This window comes from Leptosomus discolor, chromosome 8 (genome assembly GCF_034619465.1).
Source record: "Leptosomus discolor isolate bLepDis1 chromosome 8, bLepDis1.hap2, whole genome shotgun sequence".
NCBI classification, from domain to species: domain Eukaryota; kingdom Metazoa; phylum Chordata; class Aves; order Leptosomiformes; family Leptosomidae; genus Leptosomus; species Leptosomus discolor.
Genome location: NC_141398.1, coordinates 38,969,867 through 38,993,092, shown reverse-complemented (window position 1 = coordinate 38,993,092; position 23,226 = coordinate 38,969,867). Strand labels below are relative to the sequence as shown.

At 49.4% G+C, this 23,226-nt stretch overlaps 2 protein-coding genes across 2 annotated transcripts; both read right to left on the bottom strand.

The window, feature by feature from the left end:
- Positions 1–198: 198 nt before the first annotated feature.
- On the bottom strand, positions 199–9,243 carry CETP (cholesteryl ester transfer protein). The gene is made up of 16 exons (XM_009953168.2): positions 9,099–9,243; positions 7,947–8,061; positions 7,049–7,183; positions 6,424–6,494; positions 5,244–5,331; positions 5,047–5,116; positions 4,685–4,745; positions 3,961–4,052; positions 3,496–3,675; positions 3,028–3,078; positions 2,520–2,687; positions 1,116–1,183; positions 958–1,000; positions 803–872; positions 370–455; positions 199–273 (listed from the first exon to the last, which is right to left on the bottom strand). The coding sequence occupies exons 1-16, from the start codon at positions 9,241–9,243 to the stop codon at positions 199–201; spliced, it is 1,518 nt and encodes a 505-aa protein (XP_009951470.2).
- Positions 9,244–15,227: 5,984 nt separating this feature from the next.
- On the bottom strand, positions 15,228–21,082 carry HERPUD1 (homocysteine inducible ER protein with ubiquitin like domain 1). Its single transcript, XM_086469102.1, has 8 exons — positions 20,951–21,082; positions 19,978–20,055; positions 19,820–19,894; positions 19,152–19,273; positions 18,669–18,791; positions 17,729–18,076; positions 16,386–16,482; positions 15,228–15,773 (listed from the first exon to the last, which is right to left on the bottom strand). Exons 1-8 carry the CDS (start codon positions 21,080–21,082, stop codon positions 15,606–15,608), a joined length of 1,143 nt encoding a protein of 380 aa, XP_086325228.1. The 3' UTR covers positions 15,228–15,605.
- Positions 21,083–23,226: the final 2,144 nt, after the last annotated feature.

Sequence of the window (23,226 nt, the reverse complement as noted above, 5' to 3'; positions counted from 1 at the left end):
AGAGGTACAGGCTTCAAGATCTTTGCAGAGGAGAGGCTCTGTGGAAGTACAATTGCACAGAAACTGGAGCGTTTCTCAGGAAAAGGAAAGAAAACTCAATCAAAGCTAATTTAAATCAGCTCATCTTTTAATTGGTTCACAAACAATCTTACTGTTTGTACACCAAATTTCCTACACTCCTTTATGAAGAGATCAATTCTACATTTTTTTCTCAAGAAAATCAAGAAGCAAATTGTATGGGAAGCTAAAGTCAAGTTGTACAATTATGTATCCCTAAAAAGGGAAGAGAAAAAAGAAAAGGTTTGTATTAGTTTATGCCACACACCCAGGAAAGGCTTTGAGAGTCAGGTATATCTGAAGTCTGCTTACCTTTCTTGTGATGATCTCAGGATTTCTGATCTCAAATAGATGAAGCCCTTTGCTGTTCAACAGTGAAGTCAAAGCTGGTTCAATCCCTATGGAATCAGTAAACCCATCCAGTTACAGGAACAGCTGTCCTGGTATGTGTACTGAGCATGCTCATTGTGTACTACAACCTTGTCTGCCTGTTTCCAAAAGCTAATTGTGCCCCAACGCCCCATGACCTTCGACCTGACAGAAAACTCAGTTTTCCTTTGTCCCAGCCATTTACAAAGGCAGGTTCCCCATTCCACAGGTGAATCCAGCAGAAATTCACATCAGTAATGTGGTCCCCCCCCTGCCTGTCAGGGTTATTGATGTATTTTTTCAGTGCTTAGGTTTTGGAGATCTGATGTTAGACACCTTACGGAGTACGTTTGCGCTTCCCAAAGGGAAAACTCACTTGAAATCACTTCTGGGATCCCAACAACTGAGATCATTGTCTGCAGGAAGTTTCTTATGGATGGGTCATTCTGAAAGCCAGAAAATTCATACAAAAACCTTGTAAAGATATCATTTAGCCACAAATGGCCTAGAGGATACTTTCTTAGGACTTACCTCACTTGGATCAGCTGTGCATTTAAAGACTTTAAACTCTATCCTGAAAGGAAGGAAAAAGGGGGGAAAAAGGTGACTAAAAGAGATCCTCTTTTCGTGCTGTTCTTAGACATGGGCTAAAAGAGGCAATGAACCCCCCAAAAGACCACAGTACCAACCTGGAGTCCAAAGGGTGCAAAATGAGTTTCTTTTCCACATAGGCAGCTTGGATAGTGACCATGATCTCCTGCACAGAGATGAATAGCAGGTTGACATGTAGCTTATCTTGCTTTATAGATGGGAGTTGCATTTGGACATTCTGGTTTACTTTCTAACAGCCCAGAGTTCGACAACCTTCTGGATTTACCTCCAGATATTACTAAAAATAAGTTCAGCATTTTTCTTCTCCATTTGCATGCAGCAAACTCCCCCCTGATGCCCACAGCCTCAGCCTGTGGGGCTCTAGACTGGCTCATCCACAGGACTGATGCTTTTGCCATTTTGTGAACCAAATCCTGCATAAAGAAGGAAATGGTTATGTAGGGTGTTGTTTCCTGGTCATCATCCCTCTCAACATGAAAGATCGTTAGACTGGATGTGGAGAGAACAGTCGCAGGTTAGCCAGGGCTACCACAAGTATTCTTACCACAGTGTTTGCGTTTATAGCCAAATTAAAAAAGAAAGCAGTCTCTGAAATCTGGGCATTTAGGCTCATTTTCTTGCTTTTGCCTGTGTGCAAACATTCATTTAAAAGGAGCATTTTGTGATCCAGCTGAAGGTCACAACCAGGGGACTGACAGGCCAGGAGCAGATCACATCCTATTTCCCCATAACACTCTGCTAAGGTGGGATACTTGCAGAGGGCAGGAGGGAATTATTCTTGATTACAGTTTAGCCCTTTAAATTAAAGAGTCTGGTCTGCCCCTCAGGCAGGGATTTGCTTTTGTGCAGTGTGTAGTGTCCATACCAGCTCATAATTACAAGGCTGGACAAACATACTGCTTTCTTGTGATGTTACCCATGACAGCAAGGCTGTTGGCATTTCTTTTTTCTGCCTCCTTAGGTTCAGTATAAAGCAGTTTGCAATAACATACAGTGTAAGCAGGAACTTTCATACAGGCATTCTTCAGGGCTGTATATTCATTTCAGAGACAACAGTCTCTGGTGGGGGCCAGAGCTAGAATTTGGGAACAAGATTTCAAAATAAATGCATTCCCATGGTGCCTTCATTCTCTCCTAAAATACCTCGCTAAAGGAGTTTCACTGTGTCCGATACAGGTTAACGGGGGCTCGTCAGAGCTTCCTGGTCCTTCACTTACCACCTTGCGCACCAGTGATGGGCTGGCCTCATAGAGGAGTCATTGAGGCAACACAGTCACTATCATCATTCCTAACCTCAAATGTTGAGGGAAGAGATGGGAATGTTAAAACGAACTGTTAGGCCCTCTCCACCTCTGTGGGTTAGCCACCACCCCCTTCCCAAAGGGCTCCCTGCTGTTACTGTTCCGGAGCGCTAGCCATGGTCCAGAGTCAGGACAGAGCCTGTCCCAAGGTCTTCACAGTCAGGAGAAGCAAGAACTGACCTTCTCCATGTACAGAACCATCAGGGGCTCTTCTCCTGCGGGAAGGATGCTGACCTCCACTGCTACCAAGGACTTCACAATTGTCCCTTCAGGCTGAAGAGAGATCTGGGGATGGGTGAGACTCCACACCTTGGCCACAGAGTCATTATAGGAGGTGCCCTGAAAAATCTGGTCAAGTAAGGAGCAACAGAAAAGTCAGGCTTTTTCCATACCATGTCACAATTTCATGCCAACTTGCCACACAGCTATATCCCTTTTGTAGTCCCCAGTTGCTCCTCCAGTTCGCACTGGAGCCCAATAACTTAGACAGGTTTCAGGGAGGCTGTGCCAGCATGGAGAGTAGAGAAATCCTCCTTGCAAAGTCTCCATCAGTTCCTGCTTTTCCCCCCTCAAGCCCACCCACGACTCAGGCTGTCAAGGGAAGGACACCAGATGTTACAGTGCAAGAGAGTCCTTTTGAACAGTTCCTCATTTGACATAAAATGCTCTAAATAGGACCAAAATTTACCATCTGCACTGCCTTCCGCTGTGCTTCTGTGTCTTCCATTTCAAACAGCGCCTTCAGAAACAAACCAGAAACAGATTGTAGAAAAATGAAATACGAGGTTATGGTTAGTCCTGATGCAGGCTGGATGAGCAAGAGCGCCGATATGTGGCTTGTGGCCGGTTCAGAGGCATGGCTGAGTTCACCCCCCTCCTACCTCGGTACTCCCACAGAAAATCGCATTACTTTACAATTCAGAATACAAGTTTTCTATCAGCTGGTGTTACGGCTCTAAGGGATAACACTACCTGGTAGCACATACTTGCTAAGAAGGTACAAATTTCTGACCAGGATCACATGCAGTGACTGACTATAGATTTCTATCTTCTACAGAAACTAGCTTTCACTAAAAAAAACAGTATTTAGAGAATTTTTTACTCTTGCCCCAAAATATAATGTATGAGGTAAGGACGGAACCACCCCTGAAATCACCTGCAACTTCTCCCCTGTGATAGTCAATACCAGGCGCTTATCTAAGAAAGCTGCCGAAGCCAGAGAGTTGAGGATGTGTTCGGACAGCCAGAGGTAGAGCATTCGGGACTCGGTCAGCAGCAATGGGGAGAAAACAGAGTCACTGAAGACATCGGAGTAGTTCTTGTATAGGACAAGGCCCTTTAAAGGAAAGCAAGCATGTTGGCCACGACGAGCAACAGGGAGACAGGACAATATGTCAATACCTGCATCTCCAGTGCAAGGCAAAGGCCTGGCTGGCTGGACTCACAGCAAAGAGCGGGCTGCTCAGCTGGGCGAAAGGCTGGCATCGGCCCATGCTGCAGACTTACCTTGGGCTGCAGTGCAGGAGCACTGCATGGCAGCAAGGGACCAGTCCCTCCCAGCCCTCCAGCGAACATCATCACCAGAAAACCTTTGGTCTCTGAACAGCCTGGGTTACTTTACCTTGTGATGTGATTCTAGGTAATTCGCTTTTATTAACGGAACAGATGCAAGGGAGATATCGAGTCTGATATCCTCATCCTGGACAAAATTTGCTGCAAGAAGAAAACACAAAAAACCTCACACCAGAAGTATGACCTCAAGCGGGGCTTGCGACAGTTGCTTTTAGGACTTGCAGAAGGTGACTGGGAGTTATAAAAGAACATGGGGATGGGACTGGGGTGTCCCACTCCTTTGGGTGCTAGCGCTGCTCCTGCTCCTGCTCACTGACTCAGTTTCTCCACTGGGAAATAGGGGTAATTACCCTCAGTTTTAAATTCTGCTCCTTTTCCCTGATACTTGGGACTAGGAACCATGGGAAAATCTCCAGCAGGTAGATACAGATACTGCAATATCTCAGCCACAATACTCCAAGGCATGCTCCTGTTCTAGCTAACATCAGTCCTTCTGCAGCTATCCTGCACCTCTGGTCATTACATAATGAAGGAGAAATACCTTATGAACTGAAATGTGTCTTTCAACCAGTGCAATCACCCTTAAAAATCAACCTGATGCAGAAAATTAAAAGCATAACATTGCTAAGGTTTATTTTGCTGTTGTCTGAGGGCTTGGGATCCCATACACATTTTCAAAGGACTTTTTTGATGGATGTGGCTGCTGCCCTGCCAGGGCTCGAAAGTTAAAAGAAGCATATAAAAAAAGAAAGCAGAAAACCGAGGATATTTACCTGCTAAATCATGTACAAAATTTGCCAGCAACTGGGCAAGAAAATTTATTTCATTGCACACCTACAAGAGGAAAGGAGAGAAAAACTGAAGGTGGGGAGAAAATGTGGGGTTATGGCGTGGAGTTGGGCCACATGGTGAGACCTGGGGGCTGTTGGTCAGAGTCCAGCACTGTCAGCAACCCCAGCGTCAGCACAACCTCCCACCTCATCCAAGCTGGGGGTTTTGTGGGTTCTTTTTATCTGTCTTATTTTTTGCAAGCACTAAAACTGTATTGCTGTTATCTTGTGGGCATACGTGAGCAGAGGAGTGTGCAGCATACAAACCGACCTTTCCTCCATGCACAGGCTGTAACTGACCTTACCTCGCTCTTGAGAACAAGCTTCAAAGTGAAGGAGATGAAATCCGTGAAGAGCTGCTTCAGCCAGCCTGGCCTGCACAAGACAGGGAGCACAGTCGAGAACCACCCATGATCCCCATGGTGGACGATGCTCAAGCTGAAGCACTCAGGGACCAGCAGCTGAGCAAGTGAAGCCAAATTTTGAAGGGGGACAGACTCACTCCTTGTCTCCTTGGAGGTGAAGCATAAGCTTGTGGAAAGTCAGGTAGCAGTTCGAGGCATCGGCAGCCACTTGGTCCTTCTGGCACACTGAATGGGATGAAAGAAAAAAGAAAAAAATAGGAAATTTGCTACTGCGACAAGTTGGACAAGTGCACTTTGCAGACCCTGCAGACCTGGAGCAGGGCATCACTGCAGAGGGGCAGCCAGAGTTCCCCACACCTCTCAGGGGATGTTTCCAAAAGATTCAGGACCCTGCAAAGTTGGGGCAGAGGGTCTACCTTGCGCATCTGGATGGTGGGTTTCAGCTTGCAGCTCCAGCTGAGCTAGTCTACTGGGCACCCTTCTTCACTCTTCATTTGGATACCTGCCAGCTTTGCCAGCTGCTATCGTCAGGGACTCGGTTGTCCCCTAACATCACCCAAGAGAACCTGGGCAGTATGTGCAACCCACAAACCAGAGCAAGGAGGAAATTAAGTCATATTGCAAAAAGTTTGGAAATTGCAATATACTGTCATTGAGAGCTTCATGCTGCTCTCCCCCTGGGACCTTACCAGCAAAATGTGTTTTGAGGCAGGAAAATTTATTGGAGCCACATGTAATAACCCACATCCCTCTCATCCCTTATGAAAGGTGGAGGAGTGTAGTTTGCCTCTTGTCCCTTTCTAGTCTAAGTCTATTGACCTTCCTGAGGGAGAGGCTTAATTTCCAAGAGCGCACCTTGAGCCTTGACCTGGAGACAGCTGAAAAAGTGGACTATAAGGACGTTCAAACCTCCTGCATGAAAGCCCTCCTTTGGCTCACTCCTTTGAAACATCCCCATGTTGTTTTCAAGTCATCCCGAGCAGCAGGAGACAAAAAGCTGGTCCTGAAGAGAGTCCAGAAGGCCAGACTGTTCTTCACTTGCTGCTGGTGTGAATCAGCATTACTTTGCTGAAATTATTTATCCCAGCTTCATCTGCTTGATTTCTTAAAACTATGAGGTCTTTGAGGGCCATGTTGTCTCCTATCCTGTGTGCACAGGGCAGCAGTGACCCACTTCCAGCTTCTGGGTGCCATCTGATCTCCGCAGAGGTGAGCAGAGCTGGCCTGGGCTCGCTGCCCACCACCTGGTCTGTCCTGCTCTGGAGGAAGCACACACACAAAGAGCCCCGCAGCTAGAAATCCCCAGCTGTTACTTACTCAGTTTGATGTTTATCTGGAGGTCAATGGAAGACTCGATTCCAAAATCAACTGAGTGAAAAAGCTGCAAACTGCAACGGCAGAGGAGAGGATATTTAGCAACCTGTTCTGGGAGCAGCTTCTCCCTGACCACAGGTCAGCCACAGGGTGGGTTTTATAGCGCCTCTCACGTTGGTCCTTGCACTGCAGTATGCAAAACCCTGGCGCACAGCAGCCCAACTCAGATACCCTGGCTTAAAATCATTGCAAACCACCGCCTCAGTGGCACTTTGGAGAACAGGAGCATTAAGACCCTTTTTTCCCCACACTCAAGGTTTATGGAGCAACAGAGGGAACTGAAGGAGTCACCTTGTATGGCTTTGGCCATCTTGTCTCCTCATGCAAGGGGTGATGGTGAGAACAGAAAGGCGGAAAGCAAGATGAGAAGAGCAGTGATGGGGCTAAGCAACACTGCTAGCGTATAAAATCTTGTCTCACTTAGGCAGTAAGCGATACTGCCATTGCTAGAGATCCAGAGGAACACAGTCTCTCTGCATCTACTCGTGCCATGGGCCAGTCCTGCCTGCGGGCAGCAGCAGGAGCTGGGGCCGTGGTGCCCGGCAGCAGCCAGCCCCCAGGTACTTACAACCAGGCCCCGGCGTAGCCATAGGTCAGGGTCCCTTTGAAGAAGGCCGTCACATTTTTAATGGCAATGTGAATGGCATCGTTCTCCTTGAGCTCCAACTCGCTCTGCTCTATGGACAAGTCATTGACCTGGATGCTAGAAACAACAGAAACCCAGTTTGTCCCCAGCCCTGGGGCTGTTTTCTGTGACCGAGGGAGACAGGTTTGCTCCTGAAGACGTGGAGTCTCTAAGGAGCCTGTGCCAACTCTGGACTCGGGAGCTTTTGCAGTTCACAGGAGCTACACACAAGGACAGCGGTGCTTTCACTCAGCCTGGGCGCACTGTTCATCCCCTGCAATGATCGGATACGAGGTGGGGGAATGCTTTAAACAGGAAACACGGAGCAACGCACTGCAGAAACAACCCCGCTTTGTTGCAGTGCTCTGTGTCAGCCGCAGTCACAACACGAAATCCATCCTGTGCTTGCACCGTTGCACTTATTGTCCCCAAAAGTTAGTAACACGGCGAAACCCAGCTTTGTTTGTCACAAAGCTCAGACAAGGGTGGCTCCGGCAGCCCCGGCTGAGTCCCCTCTGCTGCTCCATGCGCCGCGGGCACCATCTGTCGGTGACGGGCCCCAGGAGCTCCATCCCGCAGGGACAGAGCTCCCCATCCCTGTTATCAGAGATGTGGTCTACACGCTGACTTACCGAGTTGGAAAAGCTCTTAAATAATGCATCAGCAGCCTAAACATTAACGTGCAAATTGTCTGCAAGGCAGAGATCAGACAATGTGTCTGGCCTGATCAAGACCTTTGCTTTCACCAGGAATTGCTGGATCAATGTTCCCTCCAAGGCCAGTTTCCATTCCCCTCCGTCAGCCCACACCTCCCCTGGCACAGAGACGGAGAGGTACTCACTTGGTCAGCCCGTAAGCCACCTTGCCAAGGAGCCGCATGGACCTTTCCCCGGTGATATTTGGGAATTTGGCATTTCTGAACGCTGCTTGAATGACCCGCGCTGTTTCCTGGTTTACTGTCGGTAGAAGAAAAGGGCAAAGACCCCAAACTGCAGTCTCTCCTGGCTGCAAAGTTGGGTCCACACTCTGGAATAAAGCACTACAGAAGAGTTTTACCCAAGGCTTTTCCATTAGATTATGGAAGCACTAGAAGTAGCTTCAGAGTAACTATAAAAAAAAAAAAAAAAAAATCCATAACATCAACAGCTGATGGAAGCTGGGGACAGTAGCGTGTGTGGCTCGATAGCCACCAGCAGGGCTGTTTGCAGGGAATCAAGCCCAGCTTTCACACACCTCACCTGCACCTTAGGGGCAGATTTTGGAAAGGTGGAGGCTGTGCCTTTCCTTAAACCACACAAGCTGTTGACTTTATCCCAGTGCTTTACTCTGTTGCTGCTTGCTTGTATTGCAGTCAGCTGTTGGGTCTCCAAAGGAAAACTTCTGAGTCTCAAGTTTCTGTACCCATTTTCCTAGTGTTATCCAGCCCACTGCAGCCTGGGCTTCAGGTGCAAGCTTGTACAGGATTTTTTTTTCCTCCCAGAAATACCTTTAGTTTGGCCCAGCACCCAGGGACACCTGCATGTATCACTGTCAGAGGGGATGGGACAGAGCTGTTCCCACCCTTTGTGAAGCACTAATTATTCTTCCTCACCCACAAAGCCCCCAAATCCTTGCAAATAAACACACAGCAGCAGAGAACCTCAGTTTCTCCCCTTCTGCACATCAACCCGAAGAGGTGAGATTGCAGCGAGGTGAGAAATCAAAACCACATTTGCCCTAGCTCTTCCAGCCAGCCCCCAATGAGGAACAAAGCTAAAACTTTGAGCTAAGGAGAAGGGTGGGGGACCATTTCCTAGCTCCTTTGAGAAGTTGTGCCTGTTCAGGTCGGGTGTCCATGTGTTAACCTGTGCTCTCAGGCAAGTATTAATACATCTTACTAGATAAACAGTTTCCACGAGAGCCAGGGAAGCAAGAAAGCCCCTCATTTGGCTGATCTATCACTAACTTCTCCTGGTGGACAGCAGGGAAACAGCCCCATGCAGCGGGCACTTACACAGCAATGCCGCGGACTTGGTCATCCTGCAGACGATCCCTGTGACGCTGTAAGGGAAGGGCTCAAACTCACAGGTTGCTGATGCACAGACAAGCATTAGCAAGATCCCAAAAGTCTGAAGCCTCATCCTGCCAGCCCAGAGCATCTTCAGCCAGAGTGGAGAATGGTGAATGATTCTTGACTTTGGCAAAGGCTTCTTTCATACCTCCAAGCAGAGCTTGTTTGAAGCAGGACATGACCTGCTTCCTCCAGTTATCAAAACTCATCACACATTTCCTAATCTTCCTATAGTTTCCTTAACACTCTTTGAGTCACACACCACCTTCCTCCCACAGCAGGCGCTCAGGCTGCAGGACTTGGCTCTCCTGCCAAGACTGCTTTAACTCAGGACATGCATGCATTGAGGCAGGTAGGGAAAGCTGGAGGGGGATGGAGATTGGTAGGGGATGAAGTCAAGGGAGCAGCCTGGTGCTGTGCCTCCAGCAGGTCCGTCGTTTGGTCTTCCATATTTTGCATTCCTGCAGCAATTTCCCAGCAAAGCCCTGTTCAAAAGGTATGCACATTATTAACTGCTCCCCCTGCCACTGATTTTAGGCACACTGTGAGGAAACTGAGGCATGCTCCTGGGAAGGGTGTCTCTGCTGCTACCACTGGGTGAACCCACATCTCCCACATCCCTGGAGAGCTCCATGACCACAGGACTGGAATGCTTTCTGCCTCTCAGTTGGATTTGTGGACCATCTTTGGTTTGGCACTTTCCAGATGGGGAAGAACCTGCTAAACTGAAGCTTTTCATGTGCCTAACCTCTCAGCAGCTATTTGGGAAACATTAGAAACCCAAGTTCGCAGCCACTCCTTGTGCACACCTGCCCTGCATGCCACCGTTGTTCCCCGCCCCTTGTGGTGCTAGGACCATCCCAAAATGAGCTCCAGGGCAAAACAAAGTCAGGTTATTTCAGCAACAAGGCTCACAGCAGCTCCCATGAAACATTTTGCCAGCAAAGACTGATGGAGAAGGAAAGGTGAGACCTTGGCAATGCTGCTGGAGCACACTCAACCCCCCGAACAGGACAAGGTGCCAGCCTCCCTCCTCTCCCCAGCAGAGGCCTTGTCCTCCCTGCACTGGGCGAGCACATTTCCTCTGGGGAGCCCCACTGTCTGGTGGCCCCCACCCTGTTTTCTTCCTGAGTTGAGAAAGTGAATGGCCTCGGGTACCCCATGGGAGGCACTCACGGTCACTGACTCATGGAGGGAAACCGAGCATCTGCAGGCTTCCTCCAGGCAAGCAGCATTGTGGCCCAGGACAGGCTGCCTACTGTGAGCCAGCACTGCATTATAAATCATAGACTGGTTTGGGTTGGAAGGGACTATAAAGATCATCCAGTTCCAACCCCCCTGCCATGGGCAGGGACACCTTCCACTGGACTAGTTTGCTCAAAGCCCCCTGTCCAGCCTGGCCTTGAACACTGCCAGGGAGGGGGCAGCCACAGCTTCTCTGGGCAACCTGTGCCGGTGTCTCACCACCCTCACAGTGAAGAACTTCTCCCTATTACCCTTCATCCTATCGCTACACGCCCTTGTAAAAATTCCTCATCCAGCTTTCTTGTAGGCCTTCTCTTCTCCAGAATGAACAATTAAATGAACCATTAAATGTTGGAAGCACATATGAAGATAGCAGGTGTCCGACTAGCATAGTGCCCACATGGCAGCCCAGCGCCATCATCTCAGCCACCATGGTATCCTTGCTGCCCTGGCTAGGAGGCCTCTTCACAGGGAAGCCGGGAAGGGCACAGACATGTTACAAAAGGATTTAAATTCAAGAAGCTTTAAACTTGTAACAGCTCTGGTTTCCATCCTTCAGCTTACAGCTTTCACCTGCCCAGACCCAGCAGCTTGCAGTTCAAGGGATATTGGTGCAGTGGCCAAGACCTGGGGTGAGGGAGTTCTGCAGCTACAGCAGGAGCAGGTACCCCAGGCACTGCAGCGCAAACACATTGGAGGCATCAAGGCACTGAAATCAGCAGTCAGAGACATGGTGCTGCTGGGTGTCACACGAACACATCTGCCCATGTCCTCAGCACAGCTTTCAGCAGAGGAAGGACAGTTACTGCAGGGGACAAACTTGGGAGTGTTGCATGCAGTTTTAGTTTTACTGGAACAGATCTGGAGGAGACACTGCAGCCGGTGTCAGTCACTATAAATGAAAGCAGAGCAGGACTCAGGAGACCACAGCCACCCCTCTGCCCAGGGCAGCAATTCATACTAGCATGAAGGAAAGGGAAAACCAGGGTGTTCTGATACAGGAGTATTTGTCACTGGTGTCCCAGGGTAGATAAGAACAGAAAGGACAAGAACCCAGAGCCAATGTGCTGGTCACAGTAGATCTAGCGCATTTACAGCCCCCTTACAGACCACCTTCCCTGCCCCATCACCACTTGAGAGGCTGCTGCTGGCAGATGACCGGAGCTGAGAGCAAGTGAGGACAGTGGACTGCCGGGCATTGACCTCCAGCAAGAACAGGAAGGCCAGAGACTTTCCGCCTACAACAGCAAAAGCACGTGGATCATGGAGGTGCCACAAGCATCCCTGCCCTGGAATAATCAGGCAGAGGCCATGGCAGCAGGGACACGGTAGCCCACCCTCCTCCTCCCAGTGCAAGGTCAGGCTAGTAGGAGGCAGGTCAGATTTAAAAACTCAAAGAAAGGCTAAATTCACTAGCAGGAAGCAGGGCAGGCTTTAAAACCCAAAGAAAGGTTAAATGCCCAAGCTGCTGCGTAGTGCAAAGGGGATGCTGGAAGATGCTTTGATAAATACTTGTTTTGTAAGGCTTTATCTGAAGGCCATGCACACACACACATGTGCTCACCGTCTTGCTGGGGATTACCCTATAACCAGGGTTGTTTTTCCCCTATGCTATCCAGAGCAGAGGTACATCACAGGGCCATTAATCTTTGTGCTGCATTGACCCAAATGTTCAGTGTTACCCTGCAGCTGCTTCCCACAATAGCCTTCCAGGTAGCCTGGCCACACTCCGCTTTGTCAGCAGGATGGGCTCCAGGACTCAGACAGCAGACCAGCCCGGGGGTGGCCAGAGGGTGAGCCTGAAGCCAGCTGCTCCCATCTCACACAGATCCAGTGCTCAACAGCACAAGGCCATGGTCAATCCCACACATCCAGCAGCAGCTCTTTGAGACTGCAACCACATGCCTCGCATTGTCCAGGGTTGTGCTATCAATTGAGCCCCAGCAGCAGGAATCTTTGGTTGAAAAGAGACTCAACTTTGAAGAGGTTGCTTCTTACAGTTAAGAGTTATGGATGTTAGGTAGCAAAGGACATTGGACAGCAGATAAATTCACATACTCCAGTTCATGATTTGTGGGATTTTAACAGACTATCACTTGGAAAGGTAAACCACCCATGAGGGTTTTTTTTTTAAATTAAGTTTCACATTGTTTTCCATTAAACTCTCCTGAAACCAACCCGATTTCTTCTCTTCCCTACTAGTATCACCCATAACAACCTCCGAAAACCAAAAAAAATAAGGTGACCCACACAGGTGGCCCTAGGTCAGCCCAGTCTTTTCACAGTTAAGGCTGCCAAGGGCAATTGGGTTGAAGCCTGGAAGAGCAGCCAGCTGTGTTTCTGCAGCACTAATTCTGTACTGCCAAATCAGACTGAAAAAGCAGCAAATACAACTTCCTGTGCTAATACAAGAAATTCTGGGTGGTTCCTCCATACCACAGGCCAGTGAGCAGACACGGGCCCAGAAGCAGCATCTCCCAGCATTTGCCCAACCCTTCTTGGCAGGCAGCTGAGCATTAACTGACCACAAGTCCTTCACTGCAAGTTTGTGACCCTGGCTGCACACCAGGCCTGGTTTACCTCCATGATATCAGTTCATTTAATATCCAGACAACACTAATTACTAGCAGACATTTCCAGAGCTATTCTTATGAAGTGGAGGAGCTAGGATGAGGTCATGAAGGTGCAGTTGGCATGTCCAGTAACACAATGGGGGAAAATAACCCTGGGATGGCCTCCAGCTGGCCTGACATCTCTCCAAGGAGAGACCCTTTGGATGCACAGCTCTGCAAATCCCACCAGCCTCACAGCCAGAAATGGATCACAGGGCAGAGACCAGAAGGAGGTTATAACAACTTTGCTAGGCAAGTGCACAGCTATTGGGATGTCCCTGGCTGCTGAGAATAGCAACAAGTATGTGCACAAGTGAAACAGCTCTTTAAAGAAAGCTGGTGGGTGTGTGACTTCCCCTTTGCTCAGCAGCAACCTCATTGAGATTTATGCTGCACAAATTGATGACAGGAGCATACCCTTGGTGACAAACAGAACTTCAATGACACCTCAAGTGAGCAGCCTGTTAAAAGTTCCCACAGCAAGAAGAAAGCTGCCCGAGAAGATAGACTGTACATTCCTCCCTCAACTTGTCTTCCAGCAAGGACAGGAAGCTGCCACAGGGTCTCAGAGCAGCAGAGAAGCTGGGTTTATTCTGCTGCTCATTTCGCCACCCTGTGGACTACAGCCACCTGCACAACCCACCTGTTACAGGGAAGCTCTGCACAGCACACCCATGGTGTTAGCTGCAGCTGTGCTACACTAGTACATTTGCATGCAGCTGTGCTTGCAAGCATGAAGAGGATTTAAATTAGCAGCAGAATCACACAGCTTGAAGCATGAGCCAAGATAAATCCAGCTTCCTAAACCCATAGCCTCAAGGCCCTTTATTTCCAGCAGCTTCTGTCCCAGCACTGGGCCATGTTACTCCCAGAAAACCTCTCTGGAATTCCTACGCTCTTTCAGCAGCCTTGCTCAGGAAGTTTCAAGGCTCATTTTAATTCCAATATGAATTCCCTCAACTATTTTAAGGCCCATGCTCACCATCCCACCCACAGATGGCACACAGGCTATATCCCCTTCCATGCCATCACCATTTACGTATCTCAATGTTTACATTGCCCTTCCTCTAGGCTGAGCTGCCTCAGTTCCTTCCACTGCTCCCACACCTCAGGCATCCCTGCTTGCTCCCCACAGGCTATCTCAGGAGAAGCTTCACCAGTTTGGGATTAGTGACAGGAGCTATGGCCATGCCACACTCCCAGCTCCACATTAACACCAGTCACTGGTGCTCAGAGTCCTCTGCCAAGCACTGCTCTCTTGCTTCCCAGTGCTCCTGCCCAAGTGCAGCATTGGCAGCTCTCTGCAGAATTGCAGGGTATTTACTTTCACATTTGCCCAGTGTCCTCAGCTGTATTCACAGCTTCCCTCCACCCCAATGGCCAAGAGAGGTATGCATGTCACTAAGCCATTAAGGAAACATTCTCTAAGGCCCAGGAGCCTCACTGCATGTGATACCTGCAGAATTACCAGCTTCAAGACATCCATGGCCTTTGTGCCAGCAGCTTTCAGTGAGCAAACACAAACTACAAGCTATCGAAGGCACTTTAAATGCTAAAGGTTGCTCAAGAACACAATTAGGCAAGGGGCAGAGTTTAAAGCTGTGCAAGCATCTTTTCCCCTCCTACCCCAACTCATGTATCATGATTTTTCAATAAAAACAAGGTAAAAGCACATCCTGTGCTTTGCACAGGTAAGTTTTCAGATTGCTATACAGTGCATACAAGTATGGATGTAAATGCCTGCAAATTTTATTGGAATCAAAGCCCTTAACCATATCTGAAATTAAAGGGAACACAAAGTAGTAATACAAGAGTTGCTCTGGCATGAGGATGCATCAAAGTTTGAATACAGGCATTAGACTGCTTTAACTTTGCATCCAAAAGCAGTGAAGAAGTTTACATCTTGCATAAATTCTTACTAGATAGAGCTGAACATGCTTACTCTTCTCCCATGATTTGGCAGGGCAGGGGGAAATTAAGCCTTGAGTTTAAACTATCTGAACTTGGCAACATGAAATTTAGCCTGCAACTCCACTGAGGTAATCAAGGACCTTATCAAGAGGTCACCATCTTACAGTCCTCCACTTTGTCCAACAAGGAAATTGCACAATACATCCTTCATAAGAAACTATTTACACAGAAATTTTAAACTATTGTTGAAGCAACTTAACAGATCTTTCCTAAAAGTCTGCTAATGCATATCTAGCAATTTTTTTTGAGATCCTACACTCAGTGTAATTTAAATAGCATTTGAAACATTCCAACAGGAATCACATTGCACAGAAGCAGAAATTTGCTTCTCTAATTTTTGCACACCTGCTTAGAGCCTGTGCATTTAGTGCACAAGTTTACAATGCCAAGCCTCTACATAGGTACCTAATAAATGCTACGAAACAACATTCTTTGGGATGAGGGCAAGCATCTTTTCATCTCTAGGCTGTGATGACTTAAGGCTTCTTGCAGCTCTGTTTGCTTGGGCAATGAAAGCCAGAGAAAGTGCCATCCACCTTCACTCCTGGTTTGGAGTTGGTATCCAATTTGCTCTGGTAGACTAAAGCCCACTGCAGTTTCAGACAAGTAGACTGGTGACAAGTCAGTTGCGGGTCACTCTGGGCCCTTCCGGAAGAAGAGATGCAAAGAAAGTCTTGAAAAAAACCCATGCTGTGCTCATAAATGAAGGGTTAGCCTGCTGCAGTTCTTGTAAAACTTGTCCCTCATCAGGAGACGCCTCGGATTCATCTGCTCTGCCTCCATTTGCCCCCTGCCAAAATAAAGGATATTTGGTAAATGAGATAAATTCAGAAATGCATTAGAAGAATCAGGTGTCAAACAGCATGTTTTGTTACTCAGATGTCACTGTCAGAATATAACAAGCTTGCAATTATCCCCAGACAACCAAAGTCAAACACTAGTATTACTGGTTAACCTACACTGCATATCCAAGAACACCGTTAAGAACAGACATGAAGCACCAGATCATGTAAACTATGTACTTACAACTTATTAACTTTCACTGACATCAACCAGAAGCCTCAGCTTGAAATGCAAGACTCAGATTGCTTATATACTCAAATTGTGCCACTGAGGTCTAAACCCCATCTTCAGTAACAGAATCTGCTCAGCCTGTGGCAGGCCACTCTCCACTGCAACATGCTAAAAGGACAGAAGCAACTAAAAGATAACATTCAGCCTGAAATATTTTGTAGAGGAATTTGCTACACTAAGGAGGACTCAGGCTGCATCAATTAGTCCCCCATGGAAGACAGTTTCTGAGAAAAGTTTAGTGAGAAGTTTTTGCTACATGTAATTAGTACACTGAAAGTGAAACTTCAGGGTTTCACGCTCATGGTTTAAAAAAATAGCAAGACAATACCTGTAAGTTATTGTTCTGGTCCTGGTTTATAGCAGCTTGAGGAGGAACATTGCCTGGAACTGGTCTTTGTCTAAATGGAAGCCATCCAACCTGATGCCTGGGGAAGACAACAGATTTTTATCAATACTGCTTAAACATTACTCCTTCCTGTTACACCAACACAGTTTAAGTAACATCTGACTGCTCAGAGCTGCAGACAGGGGGTTCAGCATATCAAAGTCTCTCTGCCCTGACCCAGTAAGTACCTTCAAAGCCTCCTGTCAGCAGCAAACCATGAGGTAAGAGGGGAAGATCGAGCATCTGCTCACATTCAAAACAAACAGCACTGTGTCCAGGTTCGTATCCAGCATGCTGCTAGAGGTACAAAGAGCCTGCTTGTTTACCACATTATGGATACCCCTGGGTAGCTTCTGTGTTCACCCTAGGAAAGGGCACAACGCAGGACACGCAAAACAGCCTTATCTTACCAAAATGTAACAGGCCATATAGACCTTCTTTGGAGGTCTGTATCTCTACAGCACCTGCTCTTTGTAACCCACAATATCGGGTGTTTGAAGTTACACTTTAGAATTATCAATAGTAAAATTTAAGACTTAATAAAGCCATTAAACTTCACTCTCCAAGTCTGCACAGAGGTTGGAAGAGCTGATCATTTGAGCTGCTCCAGTTTCAACTCCTAGATCTACCAACAGGAATTCAGAGACCAATGTCACTTGTTTCACTGGTGAGCAAAGAATCTGAGAGGACATATTATCCTTCTCAGACAAGACATCCCAAGCACATCTGCTGAGGGCCCATTATCTTTATTGTGTTTCTAAGATTTATCCCCCCCACCCCTAGCAAGGCTCAAAGGCAATTCAGAACACTGCATGCAGTTTAGCTTGGTCTGCTCTCCAGAGAGAGAACATGCAGCAGAAAAACCTGCATGGGTACATGACTTCAATAGCAGGTGTGACTTCAAACCCTTGTTTCCCCAACAAGCCACTGTCATTTACTACACTGAACCTACAGGTCCATCTGCTCTACACTGCCAAGCTGCTGGGGCTCTAAACTGAGAGCTGCTTTGGCTTCAAGTAGTTTTCTAAAAAAAGAAAGCCAGTCACACCAGGAGCATTAGTACAAAAACCAGGTAAGATTACCCATTATTCATTTAATCCAGGCATAGGCTATACATCTGTTTTTGCTAAATAGCAAGTTGTACCAGGATAGAGGAGTGGTTTACCCTTTCCAGGTACAAAAGTCACATGAAGTTTAACTGCCAGAAAGCTGCCCACAGTACAAAGCTCAGTACTGCAGTGAAACATTTCTGAATACAACAGTAGATATTAATGCCATACACTTACAGATACATCAGAAAAGTGCCACCCATGACCAGGAAGAATCTGCTGACACTGGAGTAGAAATAGACAATGTTGACAAAAACATAGAAGAGTGTTGCTGAGTAGAGCCAGTCCAGCCAATCTCGATTGCCACCCTCCTCCTCTTCCTCCATGAGGGGACCCCCTTGGGCATTCATCCGCAAGTTCCGGTTGGCCACTGCGTTAACCTGGGCAGCAGCATCCTGGTTTCCAGGCTGATTTTGTGCAGGAAATGGGTCTGGGAGAGGAGCTGGAGGTGTCACTGGTGCCACTGGTATCTCCTGAGAACGTTGTGCGTGGGATGGGTCAGTAGATGCAGCAGTAGAAGCCAAGCTGAAACCAGAGAACAGAAAGTACAAAATAAGGCTTAATCAAACCCTTCCACAAAACGCAGGCCCTGAAAATTTGTCAGTCTTTAAGTACAGAGTCAGATCACATGCAAGTAGAAAGCATCAAGTTTAGAGGCCACAGAAGTTTTAGTTCTTCCCATGACAACAGTTGCATAGTGGCTTCAGCAAGTCAAACCAGGCACCTTTCACTTCACGAACAAGTTTCAGTACTTTGCAAAAAACTTTAGAGCAATCTAAAGGTGGTCTAGAAGGCTTCTGCAAGTCTCCGCTTCCATGTGCTACTTTAAGCAGTCAAAAAAATGGTGAAGAGCTAAGGCTCAGCAGCCAGATCACATTTACTCAACAGACAACTACCCTCCCCAGTCAAAAGTCAGATCTGCAATTTGCAAGACTCAAAACCACTGGCCTGAACAGTAGGCCACGCACCACATGAGGTACGTTCCCACACCATTCAGCCTAAGTTACCACAAAAAAAAAGTCTCCCACCCATCATCAAAAGGGGAAGAACTGCCAGAAATTCCCTTTCCTTGCAGTAGTTTCTACTTCCTACTGGTAGCCCTGGACAGAAAACTTACTATTGCATGTAGTATTGTCTTGCATAAACCTGCTGAAACCAGGACATCTGCAGCATGCTGTAGGTTGTATAAGCAGAGAAGCCAGAAGCCACACTTTGGAAGGGACCCTGAGTTGTTTCCAGCCTTGGTCAAGATTTGAACACATTCGTTAGCAAATACTGGACAAACTGCAACAGTCATTTATTACAGGACAATGTAAACAGCCTCTGCCATTTTGTGCACCCAAATGCAAAATTAATTCTTCCCTCTAGAGTATTAAAGACATCTCTTTACCCACATGAGCAAAGTGAAGATTTCCAACTAACAGCAGTGCCTTTTCATTTAGCTTCTTCCATGCCCACTAAAGATTTTCCACATAACCTCATCATCCTTGGCCCATGTTCTATGGGCTTAAGGCAGCATGTGTGACATGAGGAGCTGATAACCAACACAAAGCCAACATTTTAAAAAAATCTTAGTGATATACATAAAAATTGTATTTACCCATTACTGGTTTCTGCTGAAGACTGGCCACCAGAAGAGCATCTCAGTCTTTCATCATTTGAGGAAGATCCAGATGGTTCTTGACTAGCTTCTGACATTAACCCTAGCTGATCAGCTTTAACCTAGGGACCACAACGCAGTCAGTGAGGTTTATTCAGGACACTCCACAAGGCTCATCTTTGGCTTCCTCTCCACAGGCTGAGTCATTAACAAGAGCAGCTGAAGTGTCTTCAGTGAACAGCCTTCTTCCTTCCCTACACCCCCCACACAGATCAGAACCACTTGAACTGCTGTGTCTCCTGCCCACAAGCACAGCCTCTGTCCAGAAGAGCCTGGGACACGATTAGTCATATTCTATTGACTAAAACAGAATTTACCAAAAAGCGTTTTTCCTGAGCAGTGTGTTACAACTAGATCATAGTTTTGATGATGCCATGAGAATCTTTACTGATGAACTATAGAGTGTGGTTTTGTTTGTTTGTTTTTTACACTTAGCTTCATCCAACTACATATTCACATTCCTAAACAAGTTAACACAAAGTAATACTGCCACTGCACTAGCAGTAAGAAACTGCAGTACCAGGGAACTTTAAAACAGCCATTCAACACTCCCCATTTTTAGTCACAACTCCAAGATTCAGAGTAATGTGTTAACTTAGTGTAAGTACCTCTGCAGTGGTGTCTTGCACATTTGCAGGAGTCCTGAAGTTGTATACCAGATGAAGAGCATGCACCTCCCCATGCTAAAGTGTAAGGGAAGAAGACACATTAAAAAATCACTTTCCTTGATATATTTCAGCACATCATAAAAGGGGTTTTTTGGTACCTTTGGCAGCAGCTCTTTCAGACAATGATGATCAAGCAGCAGCTTCCCAGAATAAATCAGCTTTTGGTCTTCTTCAGGCTTTGAAGAAACAAACAAAGAAGGGGATGATTTGCTCTGCAAATCTCATGCAAGCATTAGCCGACACAACCTGCAGCCTGCTGGCCAGAGGTCCACAGGGGGAAGCACCCCACGTGTGAAGGTGCGCAGGGAGCTGTGCACATCGCAATTCAGCTCCTGAGATGAGAGCAACTCAAGTGCAAGATCACCAACTGAGGGTTAAATCAGCAGGAGGATGTACAGCACCCCTTGGGCAAAGATCTTTGGTACACGCTCTCTCCTTTACAGTGCCGACAAAACCATCTGGGTTTCTTAGGAACGGAGGGCTGGAGCATCACTTAATGCAAGCAGCACCGCGGTGGGGTCGGGCACCTCCGCCCCAGCGGCTTTGGGAACAATCCCATCGCTCCTCGGGAAAGCGAGGCAAAAAAAACGCAACCTCCCGCCGCAGCGGCCCAAAAGAAGCCAAACTTCGGCATTTTCAAGCGCCTCCGCAAGCTGGTTCCCTCGCTGTGCACGGCCGGGGCTGCCTCTCGTTCGACGGGGTAAGAGCTCTCCAAAAAAGCCAACCAACAACCCCAGCGGGGCCCGCAGCTCAACCCGCCACCCCCGCGGGAGGGGCGATGCCCGCCCGCACCAGGCCAGCTCCCCGCCAGCGGCTGCCGTTCCCCAACACGCCGGCCCGGGGAGGGAGGTTAATATTTAACAGCGGCCGAACCAGAAACCGAGCGAAGTCCCAAAATAACGCGGGCCCGCCCCGCCGCTGATGCAACTGGCTGCGAGACACCCGGCGGCGCTCGGCCGGGCGAAGCGGCGGCGGCGGCCCTGGGAGACCCACGGCAGCTCAGCCCACGGCACCCCCCGCGCCCAGCACCCCAACGGCAGCGGGATGGCGGGGAGAGGGGCGCGCACTCACCGGTGCCTCCGGTACGAGGCGGCGGAGCTCGGCCTTGAGGCGGCGCACGGTCCAGGCGGGGGCGACGCGGAGGCGCAGGTCGGGGTGCCGCTGCGTGGGGCTCCGGACAAGCAGCGACAGCTGCTCCTCCATAGCGGCCGCAGAACCCGCAAAAGCACTAAGACCGCAAGTCGCCCCCGGCCCAGACCTTTATAGGCCCCGCCGCGCCCCGCCCTGCCGCAGGGCCGCGGTGGCTGCAGCTGATTGGCCGCGGCTGGAGCGGGGGCGGGGGCTGCGACGTAGGCCAATGGGACGGAGCCCCGAGTGCGGCGTGGCCGGGCGGGTGGTGGCGAGAGGCCGAGAAGCTGATTGGGCAGCGCCGGGCGAGGCCTCCAGCTCTCGGCGCGGCGTCACCATGGCGACCGTGCTCCCCGCCCCGGTCTGGGACCGTGAGGGGCTGGCGGCCGTTATGGGGTTGGCGGGGCCCGGTCGCGCTGTCCCCGCCGGCGCGAGGCCCCTGCCTGTCCTCCCTCCCGCCCAGTGGCGGCCGGCCGGGCTCAGCCCGCGGGGCCCGCAGGCGGCGGGGCGGCCTCCCCGGGCCGCGCTGGCCGCCCGACCCCTCCCCGGGCCACGTTGGGCCTGAGGGAGCTGAGCCCGTCCGCCAGGCCGCAGCCCCGCAGCCTCACCAGACCCGGCCCAGGCACCCCTGCGGCACCCAGCAGGGGATGCGTAACCTGCGCTCCGCTGCGCCTTCTCCTTCAGGCACCCACCCCGTGGCTCGCCCGCCCGCCCGCGCGCTCCCGCCTCCCTTGGCCTCGCTGCCGTGCGGCAACGCAGCCGCCTGTTCATCTCTGGTCCTCGCAGCCCCAAAAGGCGGAGGGGCTCAGCAGTGGTGCTCGTTCACTGCAGTCTCTTGGTCCCCTGCTCAGGTGAAAGCTCCACCACACACCAGCTTTGCCAGCAGCGCCAGTTTTGGGGACCCCTGGCTCCTCTCTTCCCTTTCCCCTTGGCCTGCAGGAGCAGCACAGCCCTGAGCACGCTGGATCCCAGCTCGATCCAGGTGAAACATCGCCTTTTTCCCTATGGCTATCATAACAGAGCTGCGTAGCTACCTCAGCAGGCTTGTTGCTGGCTTCGTGAGGATAGGACACACCGTGCATCTGTGTGGAGCCAAAAGGAGTGTGCAGGGGTATTGGGAAAAGGTGATAATTCAAGAAATCGTCGCTGACAAAAGAAAAAAAAAAAAACAACATAAAAATATAGAGCAGCAGCTTCTGAGTCCTCCTCCCCGTACTCTTCTTCCTTTGAGATGTGATCCGGCACTGGGAAAACCAGTGGTAATGATCCTGATGCACCAGGAGGGGGTTTTAGTGTGCTTGAAACAACATCGTAAGATGCAAGAAGTCAGTTTGGTCTGTCAGCACCACGTATTTCCTCTGTGTGTTTCATTAGCTGCTCAGTATTCCTCGGCAGGCAGACCTGTTGCCCAAAGGCATGGATGAATTTGCAGCCGGTACCAGATTTTGCAACCAGAAAAGACGCTCCGCCACAGGGATGCATCACCTTGCAGCTTCCCGGGGAAGAGCTGTGCCGTGGGGCATTGCTGCCTTGGGAGCTGAGAAAATAAAATCACAAAGAGATGAACTGAGCCTACATCTGCTCCGCAGCTGCCAGGGTTCATCCTAGTGAGGTTGTAGAACGCTGGTGGAGACTGTTCCCATGTTGCATCCCTCCCCACGATGAGCACTTCGTCAGCAGGTATTGCTCTAGCACTGAGGCTGCGCTCCCCGCTTGCTCTACCCTCGGCTCTCCCGGCAGAGGCTCAGTGCTCCGGTGGGGTTTCCCTCCCTGGCCTCAGCTCCGTATCCCCAGTGAGCAAAGGGGATGTGGTCAGAGCATCTGCTGCTCTCACTGTGCTGGCAGGGACTGTGACCTGTGTCCCCCAGCTTCTGATGATGATGGAAGAGGCAAAGACAAACGCAGTGTGCAAGGCCATCCTTGCCAACGTTCCCCCTTAAGGTCAAGGTGACTTTGCTGCTCACTGGGCTGCAGCCTTTGCTCAGAGTGCCCAGAGGGCTCCCGTGGGTGGCAGCGACAGGGTAAAGCTGCGGAGATATCGGTATCAAACCAGGTTCTCAGGCTCTGTGTGTGTGTTTTGCTGGGACTCCCTGTGCTGTTGCTGGCCCGTGGACCGAGTGAGCAGCTGTAGCCGCAGCGGGGATCCTGCCTCAAGCTCAGACTCCTGCATTTCTCCCTCCTGTCACAGACAAGGTGGGCAAAGCTCACCTGAGCTGCCT